General features: G+C 37.3%; 1 protein-coding gene across 15 annotated transcripts in view; it reads left to right on the plus strand.

Moving 5' to 3' along the window:
- The window catches only part of RFX3 (regulatory factor X3), a 280,535-nt gene that overhangs the window by 243,820 nt on the left and 22,542 nt on the right, over window positions 1–14,173 (plus strand). For all 15 annotated transcript variants that reach the window (XM_072959525.1, XM_072959539.1, XM_072959526.1 and 12 more), the window contains 2 exons: window positions 959–1,167; window positions 7,486–7,639. In XM_072959525.1, the coding sequence (XP_072815626.1) occupies window positions 959–1,167; window positions 7,486–7,639 (363 nt within the window). The remainder of the gene's footprint in view (window positions 1–958; window positions 1,168–7,485; window positions 7,640–14,173) is intronic.

The raw sequence follows: 14,173 nt of genomic DNA on the forward strand, positions 1-14,173 counted from the left end.
GGAGTGTAGGATTTTTTCATCCTAAAAGACAGCATTGCAGTAGAAACATTATAAAATGTATGACAACCACTGAAAATTAACTTTGAAAGTTCCTATTTTCTTTGCCAACACCAAACATGAAAGTTTCCGATCAGAACCAGAAGGAGAGCTATAGTAATCACATTTCTTGGCAGGTAACATGTCTACATTTTCTCGAAATGATTTTCGCTGTTGTTGTTGTTGTTGTTTTCGGTTCTGTGAATTAATCTGCATCCATAGCCTTGCCTTGATAGCCCGTGAGACTTCAGTTCCCAATCCATAAACCTCATGCAGCATATGGTTCTACCTCAGACCATTCAGTGTTTGTGTCTGTTTTAATCCAGAGGGACCACTTTTGGCCAATTGAATCTATTTATCCATCTGACTTACACTAAATCTTTTCAAGTGAATTGGCTTTAAAGTTTCATCTGATTGGGAGTAAAAAGAGAGAGTATAAAAGCTAAAGAGAGAGAAAGAAAGAGCCTGCACACTGTAGGTTCAGGCTCCTATTTTTCTTAAGTAATCATATATTTTAGTTTTTCACACAGACCAGCTAGTGTAGAAAAACCAAGTCATGGCTTTTTTGTCACATCATTTTTTCAGGCACAAGGGCAATGTTAGTTTCCTTAACAAGTGACAAGTAGTCGTTCATTTTTTCTTTTTTCTTTTATTTATTTATTTTGGTGGGGGAAGTCATTAGATTGATTTATTCTTTAAACGGAGGTGCTGGGGATTGAACCAGGACCTCAAGCATGCCAGGCATGGGCTTTACCACTGAGCTCTATCCTCCCCTCCTCCCACCCCGTTCATTTTCTTAATTCATTTAATTGTTTGAAGCTTTCAGTAAAAATTTCCCATGCATACATGTGGTTTGTGTACTGACATTGAATGAAAAGATGCTGGGTTGAACTCTTCCTTTGCCTTCTGTGTACTGTCCCAGGAGCAGGCCTCCTGGGTGTGCCAGTGTGATGACAACATGGTTCAGAGACTAGAAACAGACTTCAAGATGACTCTTCAGCAGCAGAGCACCCTGGAGCAGTGGGCCGCCTGGCTTGACAATGTGATGATGCAAGCACTGAAACCCTACGAAGGAAGACCCAGTTTTCCTAAAGCTGCCAGGCAATTTCTGCTAAAATGGTCTTTCTACAGGTATCAGCTCACTTCTTCCTCTTCTGCAGTTATGTGTGCACGTGCTTCTCAGAAAAAAAGAAAAGAAACGAGTGAAGACTTTAGTTTGCAGAGACTCCCTGTTGTGATTATCTTCAACTCAACTCATGATTACACCTTCATGGAATTGTACCAGGAGGCTTAGGGAAATAAGAATTCTGCTAGAAAAAGAAAGCCTCTTACTCAAAGCCCTGGAAGTTCTCAGATGGGAACATCGAAGGTTCCAGTCTAGATAATACGTTCAGTAACAGTGACAAAAGGGCTGCAGTCCTCCCTCTGGCAAACATGCATTATTTAGGCTTCTTTCTTGAGGCCGTACCACCACTCCTCTTATCATTCTCTAGTTCAGTGATTCTCAAACTGCAGTTCCCTAGACCAGGAGCATCACTATTGCTTGGAAACACATTAGAAATGCATGTTCTCAGATCCCTCCCCCAAAACTACCTGAATCAGAAACCGTGGAGGGGAGGCCCAGTAATCTGTGCCTTTTAAAATATTATCCAGATGATTCAGATGCATACGGAGACCCACCTAGTTAATTTCTTAATTTGATCCATTACAGTTGTTTTCAAACCTTGCTACATCTCGGAACTAGTCTAAAAGACAAAGCAAAACTCCTAGGTACTTCCCCAAACCTACTGAATCAAAATCATGGTGGTTAGGAAGTAGTGATTAGGAGTAGGGGTAATCAGAAATTTTCTCCTCAAAAAACTGGCTCCTGGTGATTCTAACACGGAGCCAGTTTAATATCCAGTAATCTAGTAGACGATACAAAATGAATTACTTTTTGACTAAAATAATACAGATATAAATGTTTGTTTTTGTAGACATAGCAGAACCTCAGAAGAGAAAGAGTATTTGATATATGATATCAAACGCTGGGATGAGTTGTTGACCATAGGTCTGCTCCAAGAATTAAAAACAGAACCTTGTACGTTGGCATATACAGAATTGACACATGGAATTCCATTTTGTAAGATAAGTTAAATAAGTTATATTTTTGATCCCAGCATTTATTCTTGTGATGGGAGTTCATTTTTTTGCTTCTTTATATAATGGTGGCCCCACTGGCTCGGGCGTAAAAGCCGTATCTGCTTTGAGGTTTAGGCAGTCCACAGTTTAGTTCCTATGTAACCATGCGCATATCAGAAAGTGGTGACCGCAGGCCGTACCACTGACTGTGGCTGTGGGTACACTGTGGTCACTGTCGGGACATCTGCTTTGGTGAGTGGTAGGAGAGAAGGTATACAAAGAAGCAGCAGAGTTTAGAAACTAGTAGTGCTTGTGAACCCAGTTAAGTGCAAATTACAGAATTTTCATCTTGTTTTAACCACCTTTATAAAGGTGGAACCTGACTTTCAATTATGATGGTAGTTGCTTGGTTTTTATTGTGACTTCTTTCTTTCTCCACTGATTTGGTTTAATTCTTATTTGTTAAACTGAAGTAGAGCTGTAGATTCACTGTGTATGTTTAGCTAGGAGTTAAATTATCCTTACATCCTGAAAATAGTTTTCTAGGATCTAGCTCAGGGTCAATACAGTGAAAGAAAGCCTGCCGGTGTTATGTTGTTGTTTTGTTTTTGTTTGGGGAATGGAATAATTCCCCAGTTCTGTCTCTCATATACTTAATACCTTTATCCCACATGATTTGAGAAGCACCTTATTAAGGTGCTAACTCTGTGACCCACTGGTATGCTTCAGTAAAGCCAGTCCTAGGTTTAGATCTGGATGTTAATGAAAAATGTATTGATGATATGTTTTCCTTTAATAAATGGGAAACATTTGGAAAACATTATCACAGTATCCTCAAAGTAGGTGGAGCAATAGTAGTGGTAATAGTAGAATTCAAAAGTTTAATTTGGGAACATTTCTTAGGAAGATTTCAAATATTTACTCATTTGCTTTCAAGTTGATTTCATTTATTTTCCCCCAGAAAATCATATAGATGGTATGTGTGCTTCATGAATAATGAAACAGAAGTTACACTAGCTATTGTTCCAAAACCTGTGTGACCAGAAGCAGAGTGCATCCTCTACATCAGAAAAGCAGGGGTTCTTCTGCTTCTTACTGCTTTCTTATGTTGTTACGTCAGACTTGCCCTTACTCCTTTCTGAGTATTTTTCTACCTGTATTTGGTTGGTATCATTTTAGAAATGCACCCCTGGAGCCTTTGTCTCCACAGAGATCTGTTGCAGGTATCTTGAAAGAAGAGAAAATTACTTACTTGTAGTTCTTGTTCTCTGCAGAAATGTACAAACCCAGTAGATCATCACTTGCCTGCCCTCTGTCCTCCCTGAGTTGGGGATAATTGGCTTGTTATTATTAGACACGATTATGGTTATTATTTTCATTTCAAAAAGTCTTGAAGGCGTACAGTTCAGGGCCACAGAGGGAAAGTCATATTCAGACAGATGCATACCTCCTGCTGGTAGGCGAAGTCAAAAGCTTAGAAACTTGAGAGCCTGTAAAATCTGACCTGTTTTTTTTTCTTCACCGAGGCACAAGAACATATTGAGTAATGAAAGCTATAGTCACCAACTACCAGAGAAGAGAATTACAGAGTATTTTTTAAAAATATTTTTGGCTTTGTCATAAGAATTTGGCAGTCACATACACCAACCCTGCATATTCTGAAGTTGGTTAATGTCATAATTTCTAAAATTTTCTGTGTGTATTTACGTGCATACAAATAAGGAAATGGACTGGCAGAGAATCATGACAGCATCAGTTGACATATTGCTGCAAACACCCTCTGCTCCAAATCGGGGTGAAGGGGGCCTCTCCTTGCCTAACCTGGCTTTGAATGGTTGCTGCTGGCTCCCTGGGAGGTGGAAGAAAATATCACCGCCTTTCTTGGGCAGAAATGCAGAAGTTAAATGGGCCATTTCCCAGCTTGTGTGTTTTGTGGATAACAGAACACAGCATTCCTCAGGGCCACCCTGAGGGTCAACCAAGTACCCCATTTTTAAAGAATGACATTTTATAGCTTTGGTACAGTGACTTGAAAGGGAGCACAGAGAACCTAGTTTGCCTACAAGTGAACAATTTACGTCTTCCAAAAAGTAATACTCTTTCAAAGTTAACTGTGAGCTCTGTTGGAGAAGAGGGTTCACAGAGGGAATCATCACAGATGTGATTCTTCTTAGGAAGGATGTGATGTCTCCCCAAAGACATGAGGAGGTGGACTGAGTATGGTGTTTTTGGGTAGATGTTTCAGTTTCCACACCAGGAGATAAAAAGATAAATACACAAAGGTATTTCCCATCCATTATAAAATAATTAACGTTTATAACTCTGATTTTAAAAGGAGTTGAATTCATGGTAACTTAGCAACATGAAATTCAATGGAGTCAATTTTGCAACATAGAGAAGTCTGAATCAGACAATAGGTTTGCAATTAAACTGTAAATTGTGTCATTTGATACTTGGCTTGTAGGGCAGAAGCCCAACACACATAGCATAAAGTAGACATAGCATTAATAATAGAATTCAACTGATTCTTTTCTAAACGTATGACAGTAATTTCATAGCATGCTTATGAGTTTTTTTTAAATAACTAGGTATTATAATGGAAGGTCTGCACACTTTTTTTTCTTTTTCCAACAGAATGTAGTGTTATATGTACACTTTATGCTGAAATAAGGTGATTGCCCAACTGTCCAAAAGTTTCCAAACACCTAGAATAAAATCCAAAGGCCATATCATGGCCTGTGAGACCCTACGTGGTCCAGCTGCTAGTCCTCCAGATCCCAATGTGTATAAATGTTCATGTATGAATGAACCATATGTTTTTTACTCAGTATCCTAAAATGGATATTTAGTATTGCCCCCTGTTTTCTTACTAGTGTAAATATTGCTGCAGTTAAAACTGTCTTTGATCATTTATGTAAAGTTTGGGAATTAGAATTGCTAGGTCAAAGGATTTGTGCATTTTAAATTTTGACATGTATTGCCAAATTTCCCTCCATAGAAGTTTTGTGGATTTATGCTTACAGAAACTGTAAATGAGAAAGAGTTCTTTTTCCCATACCCTCTTCAACACTGATCTTTTAATTTCTTATAGTGTAATAGATGATATGTGGTATCTTACTTTAATTTGCATTTCTTTTAATTTTGTATAAGATTAGTCGTATTTGTGTATTTGTTAGCCACTTGTCTTCTCCAGGCTATATTTTAAATATCTGCTGTCTTTCTTCAGGAGGAGATACGTAATTAAGAGTGACTGTTCTACTCCTTTGTTACTTAATTTTTCAAAATTATTTACTTCACATGATCAAGTTTGGATGTATGTGTAAAAATGTTAGACAATGTTTTATTGTTATTTCTTTTTGTTGTTTTTGCTTTAGCTTTTTTTAAGTGGAGAATTCTCTGCCTTTTAAAATTTTACCTTAGGGAAAGAAGTGTTTAATTTCAAACAGCTATTAAATTTGTAGTGATTATTTTTTACAAATAAGTAGTGTGTCACTGAATTTAAGGAAAAGCATGCATTGAATTATAAACAGCATTTTGTCTTTATAGCTTTGACATATAAATGAAAGTATTCATTTATCTTTAGTGATTATAGAGTTCTAAACTGAAGGTATTCATTAAGGTGTTTGACTCTAAGGAACCATTCACTAGTACTGCTTTTTAGGATAATAAGGGTATTATCAACTCTAACACATGTAGCAGTATCGTAATTGGTAGTTTTCTTAAGATCGCATGTATATTAATTATCTCATGTGATTCTCAGGCCAGTCCTGAACTTTAAAATGTTGAATGACATGCTCACAATCAACATCACATAGTGGTCAACGCAGGTCTAACTCCAAACGCATGGTTTTTTTCCTTTTAGTAAATAGATGGGCACAAGAGGCCCTCTGCCGCCATCACTCAGTGACCCTTGTTCTTGCCGTCGTGACCAGACGAGACTGAGAGGCTCAGCTCCTCCAGTTCTGTGTGTTAGACTCACAGTCGCTTATATTCGAGTCTTGTTCTGTTTATTCCTAAGTTTATTTCACAACCTTTAACCCATTTGATCCTTTAGATAATCACATTAAAGATTTAGACCAAAAATACTGCTTTTATTTTCACCCAAAAGGAAAGACAGTCTCAGGAAAGTGATTTGTTTGAGACTGACGGTGAGTTAATGATGAGCCAGAATCACAGTCCAGGGCTTCAGGGTTTCAGATGTACAGTGATCTGTCATGTACGATGATGTGTTAGCAGCTTCTGTATAAATAAGGCTGGAAAGGAAACGGGAAATAAAAGTACATTCTCCCGTTTTTCCATCTGCCTGGCATTTTACATTCCTTCATTGCAAAATCAGGCTTTGGAATATCAGCCCATACGTTTGAGATTCTATCTCCTCCTCCTATCTGAGAATATAATGGCAGTTTTAATTTGTGTAGGCCAGAAATCTCTAGAAAAGGCCACTAAATAAAAGTGAGGAGAAACACACTCACACACATTCCACTCTAACAAGTTGGAAATATTCAAGAGATTTGAATTGCATGGATAAGATTAATAACTGACATGTCTTCAGTGAGACCAGAGTTTCATTTTGACTCACTTCCATTTTGAGTATAATGGAGTGTACTGTTACTATTTTATTAATGATATTGTTCAGATTTTGATATTTTGTAAATTAAACATTCACATTTTTCAAAGATATGCATTTCTTAGTTGATTTTATTATGCTATTTCTAATAGAAGAATCACCTTAATTTTATGGAAATCAGTGAGAAACTAGAATCACTTAATAAATTTGTCTTCCAACAGAACAAGCAGGGATCCCTGTACACATTCTACTTTGCCACATCTGGGTACAGTGCTTAGTATATTTTGTAAACTTGATCAGGCACGAATACATGTTTTTCCCAAAGTTACTCCAGAGGACATCATCATTGATAGATGGTAACACAGTGTTTACCCATCATCAAGACTGTCACTTTGAATTGCTTTTTTTATGGTGCTGATGAGTTGTTAGCCTTCCAAAAATCTTTTTTATTCAATTCTGACCCATCTGTGAATTTTAATAGAATCAGCAGACTTGCCCATGATAGTAAAATGGTTTTTCCCCAGTGTATACCTGTCTAGCTCTAAAAGGGAGCTATTCAAGTCTCAGTGAGGATTACGTCTTTACCATTCTGCTGAAAGAGTTGAGCCAGCTATTTTCCATAGTGAAATTATTCCATGGCAGGTTGTGTGCTATATATACCGACCTTTTAGACCTCGAACTTCTTTTAGGAGAAAAAGTAGATTGATCTTGAATCCTAGTCACTAATATTGGCTGCATATATGTCTTTTCTCTTGGAACAGCTCAATGGTTATTCGGGACTTAACCTTACGCAGTGCTGCTAGCTTTGGCTCCTTCCACCTGATCCGTCTACTCTACGATGAGTATATGTTCTACTTAGTAGAACATCGTGTTGCCCAGGCAACAGGAGAGACCCCTATAGCGGTCATGGGTGAGGTAAGAGAGGTTGAAAGAGCTCTGACTCACAGGGCTTTCTTTAAAAACCTGAATTTTATTTTAATCTAAGTATGTTAATTACTGATTACAGCAATGGTTCCTAACCAATGACTGTTGGACCCCAGAGGGCCTTTGTAGTTACGGCAGGGGGTTCTTAAGTCCCTCTGTTTATATGTATTTTCTCAATAAAAAGATTCTGAAGTTTCATGTGAAAGTTTATGGATGTTTCAATATGCTATAAAGGTGTGTATGTAAAAGAAAAGCTTGAGAATCACTGGACTAAAAAAATCCTTATTAACTAGAAAATAAGAAAGATTGTTGTTTCTGATAAGGCTAAGTGCTGGAAATACAGAAGGAAAATTTAAATATGTATTTTTGTAGACTTTTTCCAAGTGCTCAAGAACAAAATGAATGATTCTATTTCAGAAGGAGAATAACAATTATGATGAAGATGATAGCAAACATTCTGGGGGCACTTACTATATGCCAAACACAGTCCTAAGTCCCTTATGTGTAATAAAGCATTAACACTTAGAGCAACTCTGTAAGATAGGTGCTACACTATCCTGTTTTACAGATGAGTATCTGAGGTTCAGGAAAGCTCAGGCATAGGGAGGTTAAATCATTACATTGCTAGCAAGCTGTGGACACCTGTTTCGAATATTCAGGCTGATTTTCATACCCATGCTCCTAATTACTAAAGATGTAGGAAAAATACTCTCTTCCTCATAGTTTCTGGATAGCATCAAAATGTCGTATTTTCAACATATTGAAAAGCTAAAACTCTGAAGTTACTATACACAAGGGTTGGTTAATATAATGAGGGATAAATGCACAAACTCATGTGATTCAGCCCTGGCTGACTTTGTTGTATTGACGTGGTTCAGGTTTTGCTGGATCACACCAGGTTAGGCAATGTTACAAGGTACTCACCCAAAGCAGTAAAGAAGGCGTGTTCATTTTAAGCTCTATGTATGTGCTTATTTGAATTTTGAAAAGTAAAAAATGTTATGTGCTTTTCCTAGTTTAATAAATATGATAATAGAGTTACAAATAAATATATATTAAAATATCTTAAGGACCTTTATAAGTATTGTAATATAAATAAGGTATATGTGAAATTTACTCAGAATATTCTTCTTTCCCTCTTCTTTAAAATCCCTTGCTGTATGCTGATCTATATGTGTTTGTATGATGCTTCTTAATGGTGACTGTGTTTAAATGATGCCAATTATACACGGGTGAGATTAAGCAAGATTCTCTGTGGCTTTCAAATTACAGGTAGGACCTTATGCAATCAAAACAATCTGGGCTTTTCTTAAATTTGACTTCCCCCTCTGTGCCTCTTTCCTTATTTTTTTCTATAGATGCCTGGTTGCAAAATATCCAGTTGGCAAGTAGATTTCAATACTATAAAATTTCTTAATTCAGCATTCAAAACTTCTGAGATGACATGCTTATGATGACATGCTTGTGGTATAACACATTTGACAACTTCCTCATGCTCCAGGACTTCTTTAACAGGATGACCAGGATAATGATAACGGGGATTCCCATTAACACCGTGTGGCTAATCCTGATGCATGGACTCTGCGTCCCTTGCCTCTCTGTGGAGCAAAGGCAGTAGTCATAAGCCAGTGACACAGTGTGCAGGCGTAGTGGCCTCCTCATGTGCTTGGACAGGCAGTACTGGCTCACCAGCATTAAAATGGTCTTACATAGTCAGTACTGCCAACCAGTCTTTCTAATGGGCATTCTGTTTTGCTCTGGGTAAACAATGGAAATGAATATGGCAGATGGCTACATAATTCAAATGTATGGTATAAGTAAAATCTAGATCAGAAAATAAGATAAAAACCTTCTCTGAGATCAAAGATCTCAGCACACCTCTTGAATTCTTTGCTTGCTATCCCCTTACCCATAGGAAAATCCTTCGAGCTGTCTATGCTAATCCCGTGTTCAGCCCAGGCCAAGTAACGCTTATTTTACAGGTTTAATCTCCCCATAAACCATTGATGCCTCATAGACCTATTGGCCATTATAGACCTGTTGGCTATGGTCATATTACCGTGTCTAAAATTTCTTGATTACTGGGGAAAGGAGAAGGAAATTCAAGAGACAGGACGGCTGTTTTCTCATGTGTCCCTCACCTGATATCCTAAGCTTACCTGAGAAATAAGACTGGAAGTGAAAAAAAGGCTTTCACGCGTCTACCCTCAGTTGCATTTTTAGCTCCTTAGGTAACTTCCTTATCCCAACAAGTCTAAAGTGCCTATGTATACAATAGGAGCAACACCTCGGGCCAAAACCCATTGAAATCCATAAAAATCATCGTTACCCTCTATTGCAGCAAGCAGTTTTCAATCATCTGCAATAACAACCACAAAAACAATAATAATTGTTACTATTTATTGAGAATTTATTATACACTTAATGAAATTAAGCTCCTGATCTGTTTGCTACTGGTCCTTTCTTAGTAAATGGTACCCTCCCTGTTGCTCATGCTGGATACATGAGCATCATCTTTACTTATCTTTCTACCTTGAGCTTCTTATCCAACCAGTTACTGTCTGCTCTTTCCCATCCCCTCCATAGCGCAGTCAATATCATCCTGCAAAAAATGCAAACCTGATTGTTATCCCCACTTAAAACTTAAAAAAGAGAAAGAGACTTTCTCTTCTGTTAGTGAAGGCACAAGTCTTTCCTTGGTCCACAAGTTCTGGCTCTGCCTCTCTGATCAACCTCAACTCACTCCTCTGACTCCTTCTGTTGTAATCACAGTGGTCTTTTCTCTGTTCTTTTTCACCAAGCTTTTCTCATCACTGGAGCACTGTGTAAATGGTTCTTTTATCTGGAACCCTCTGCCTGACTCTCCTTGCCCATTCTAACTCCTTTATGTCTTAGCTATCAGTTGCTCAGAGAGGCCTAATTTCCCCCAGACTATCTTAAATGCTCCTTTTCTCTCTGATTCGCACTTTTATTTTTCATTCTAGAACCTACACATAATAATTGCATGGTTCTTTGTATGATCGGTTTAACTGAAGATTTATTGCCTGGAAATAATAGAGGACTTTGAATTCTACTTTAGTTCCATCATCTCTGGTGGTACAATCTTGGGCACATCACGTTCACTCATGTTGAATCTCATACTTATCTCTGAAATTAATTGATTCACTTATTTAACAAGCATTTCTTATGTATATACTCTAGACCAGAACACTATAATATTTAGAATATAGTGATGAACAAATGGATTTTGATGCTACATTCAAGGAGCTTACATTTTAGTAGGGGACACATTTATTAAATGTTCAAATAACTACATAGCTACAAATGCTGATAAGTGCTATAAAGAACAGTTAAAGAGATATGGGAATACTTAAGGACTACTATTCACTTAATGAGTGAATATTATTTTTAACCTACTTTACAGATGATGAAACAAGACACCGAGCCACCAGGTAACAGGCATACAGAGTGACACAGCTACTAGGTTGTAAAATCAGGTTCTGAAACGAAATCACCTGGCACCAAAGCCCTTGCTGTTACTCGGCCACGCTTATTGCCAGCTGCAGGATCGGGTGAGATTGCAGTAAGAGTGAGAAATTAGTGAGGAGAAAGCTGAGAAATAGTCACAAACTTTGCTGGACATTTGTTTTACCTTTACAGGTGCTGTATCTGGAGGAGGTGTCAGACAGCTCAGTAGATCCAGAAGCAAGGGGAGAGGTTTCCCTTTTATAGTAACTTAAGGACAATTAATATATCTTTTCATTAAAGTGAATTCAATAAATGAGTTTTAAAATTAGCATTATTTACGTTATTTGAGCAGGCAAGAGAGACCAGTACATCGTTTTATAGATAAACCCAGTGTACAACATATAAAGTTTTATTTTTGCATTTCCTGTAGCACTGTCATTTCAATTGCTGAAATGAAGGCTACCATGTAATGGAACCCCCCGAATGAAACAGCATCATAGCCACGAGTTTTCTTCTGTATGCCAGCCTGCTACTACATTAACACTGACTAGTAAGTCATTTAAGGCGTTTGCAGTTCCAGAGTTCAGTATTATTATTTTTTGCCTAGATGATAAAAAGGAAACAATTTATTTACTGCTAAAATATATGTGATTTTTAAAATTTTTCTTTAAATATTATAAATATGCCCATAGACTTTCTGGCACTGGTAAAATTTTAAGAGCAGGAATAAAATAAAATAAACAAGTTGCATCTGTTTGCACACCTGTTAAATTTTAAAAATCATAAGGATTTCTGTGCAGCTTTGACAAGAAAAATTAAGCAGAAATATATACTGTTATTTGGATTTTATAGCCATTTGGAATATATTTAGAAGTTTATGGCATAGTTTATTTCTTTAAAATATACATAATCTGTTAATATATTCACTGAATCTGGAAATGTTGAGTGCTTCATAAAATGATTTTCTGTGACATTTTTATATTTAATCCTTTAAATGTATTTAAATTCTTTATTATAATTTTTTTTAGTGAAGGCGCGGGGGATTGAACCCAGGACCTTGCACATGCTAAGCATGTGTTCTACTGCTGAGCCATACCCACCTCCCCATATCATAATCTAATTATATTTAATATCTAAGCCACCTATATAACCAACTTTTTGAAATAAAAAATAGGAACCAAAAGTTGCTTTAATGGCTCAGTTGTGAATATCAATATTAAAAAGAAAACATTTTAGTAATATTTTTAGGGAAAATAATTGAAGAACCTTAAGGATTTACCATTAAAAGAAAAATATCTTCAATTCATCAAAATCGGTGCACTCAAAGTGAAAGAAAAAAACTCTTCAAAACCTAAAACCTGGAGAAGAGCAATAATAATTTACAGACAAGGTTTTAGGATAAAAGTTGAGTGAAAAGTTCCATTTGATAGAAGTACAACCTCTGTAAATAAGTGTGGATGCTTAAGGTAAAATCAAATTAATGAAGAACAAATTTCAGTGAGCATTTTTCTAGTGCAACTAAAGAATACACTGAAAACGTACCTTGACTTACAGAATATTTTAAAAGAGAAGAATCATATCACAAGTTAAAATCATTTGCAGAAAAAAAATGACATCTTGGAACAGTAGTAACTTAGAAAGTATAATGAATACTTGTCATAAATTATTTATTATTTACAATAAAGCTTATTGCTTATTAATATTTTTCTAATTGAGGACTGGCCTTGTGGCAGTTACTGTGCTAAAGTGTTTTACATTCTTACTTAATATTTTGAAATCTTGCAAGGGATGTGTTAGTGCCACCAGCTCATCAGTAAGGAAAACAGAGGTTGAAAGTTGCCCAACATCAGGACAAGCAGGTGGGAGAGCTGACTGGAGAAGCTGGGCTGTCTCACTCCAAATAGCCAAATGGGCTCAATCCACGTTTTAGTTTTCACCATATAAATTGTTTTTAGGCAGTTTCAGAATGGGGACTAATTTATTTTTATCTGTGCTTTATAACTCCCTCAAAAGCAGGCACACTTACAGTCACACACAAACCAGATGCCTGACGTGTAAGCTTTCATTATTTTGTTCCAGGGCTGCCTTCCTCTGCTTTGCAGGATGCATCTTGATAGTCCTACCACCCTTCCCCTCTCTACTTTTTGTTAGTAGACATTTTGAATATGCAAACTAAATAGAATATTAGTCTACGCAAATGCAATTGGAGAACTAAATCTGCCAGAAAACAACAACAACAACAAATTACACCCTTCAGCTCCTCCGTACCCACCCACAGACCAGACCTAAATCAAAATTATGTTTTTAGAGTTTGCAGTTGCTTTTAGCTGTAAGTCTGCTCCTCGGCATTAGCACAATTTAACAACTTAAAAAGTAAATGATGAAAGTGACCCCCTGGAGGACAGACATGGGAGGCTACTCTTCTGCACTGTCATCCTCCAGTTCCCAAAGTTAGCTCTGCAGACACTCCCCCATTTTTTCCCTCCTCTTTCCTGGTTTGCCATTCTTTTCCTTACTCTCCTGGCATTTGAGAAAAGCACTCATGGACTCAGCAGCCCGGGGCTACAGCCTGTTCCCTCTGGGATCCCTGCCCATCAGCTTCCTCTGCTTGATTTCCTTCCTTGCTTGCTCTGGGCTCTAACCTCTCCTTGCAGCCCTTCAGGGAATGCAGTTTTACTTACAGCTTTGGTCTCAACACAGTCCCACAATAGGTGCCCAAGAAATACTCATTCAAGGAATTACAAAAGAATGATGGAAAGACAGACTACCAACTTACAGGACTTTTCAATTCCATGATGGCCATACTGGACTTTTGTATCTGTAAAATACAACCCCTAGACCAAGAATTGCCCCCTGTCCTCAGGCTGTGCCTGTCAGTATTTCAGAGAACTGCTGTATGAAGTTGGGTTTTCACAGGTGCTTGCAAATTAGAGATTAGTCTTTCGAAAGAGTTTGAAAGTGGGAAAAAGAAGAAAATAGAAGTTCAGGATTTCTTAACATTTTTCAAGAACTAAAGTGGTCGCTGTGGATATCAGCAAAGAAAACTCAGCACACTGT

The sequence above is a fragment of the Vicugna pacos genome, chromosome 4 (genome assembly GCF_048564905.1).
Source record: "Vicugna pacos chromosome 4, VicPac4, whole genome shotgun sequence".
Classification (NCBI taxonomy): domain Eukaryota; kingdom Metazoa; phylum Chordata; class Mammalia; order Artiodactyla; family Camelidae; genus Vicugna; species Vicugna pacos.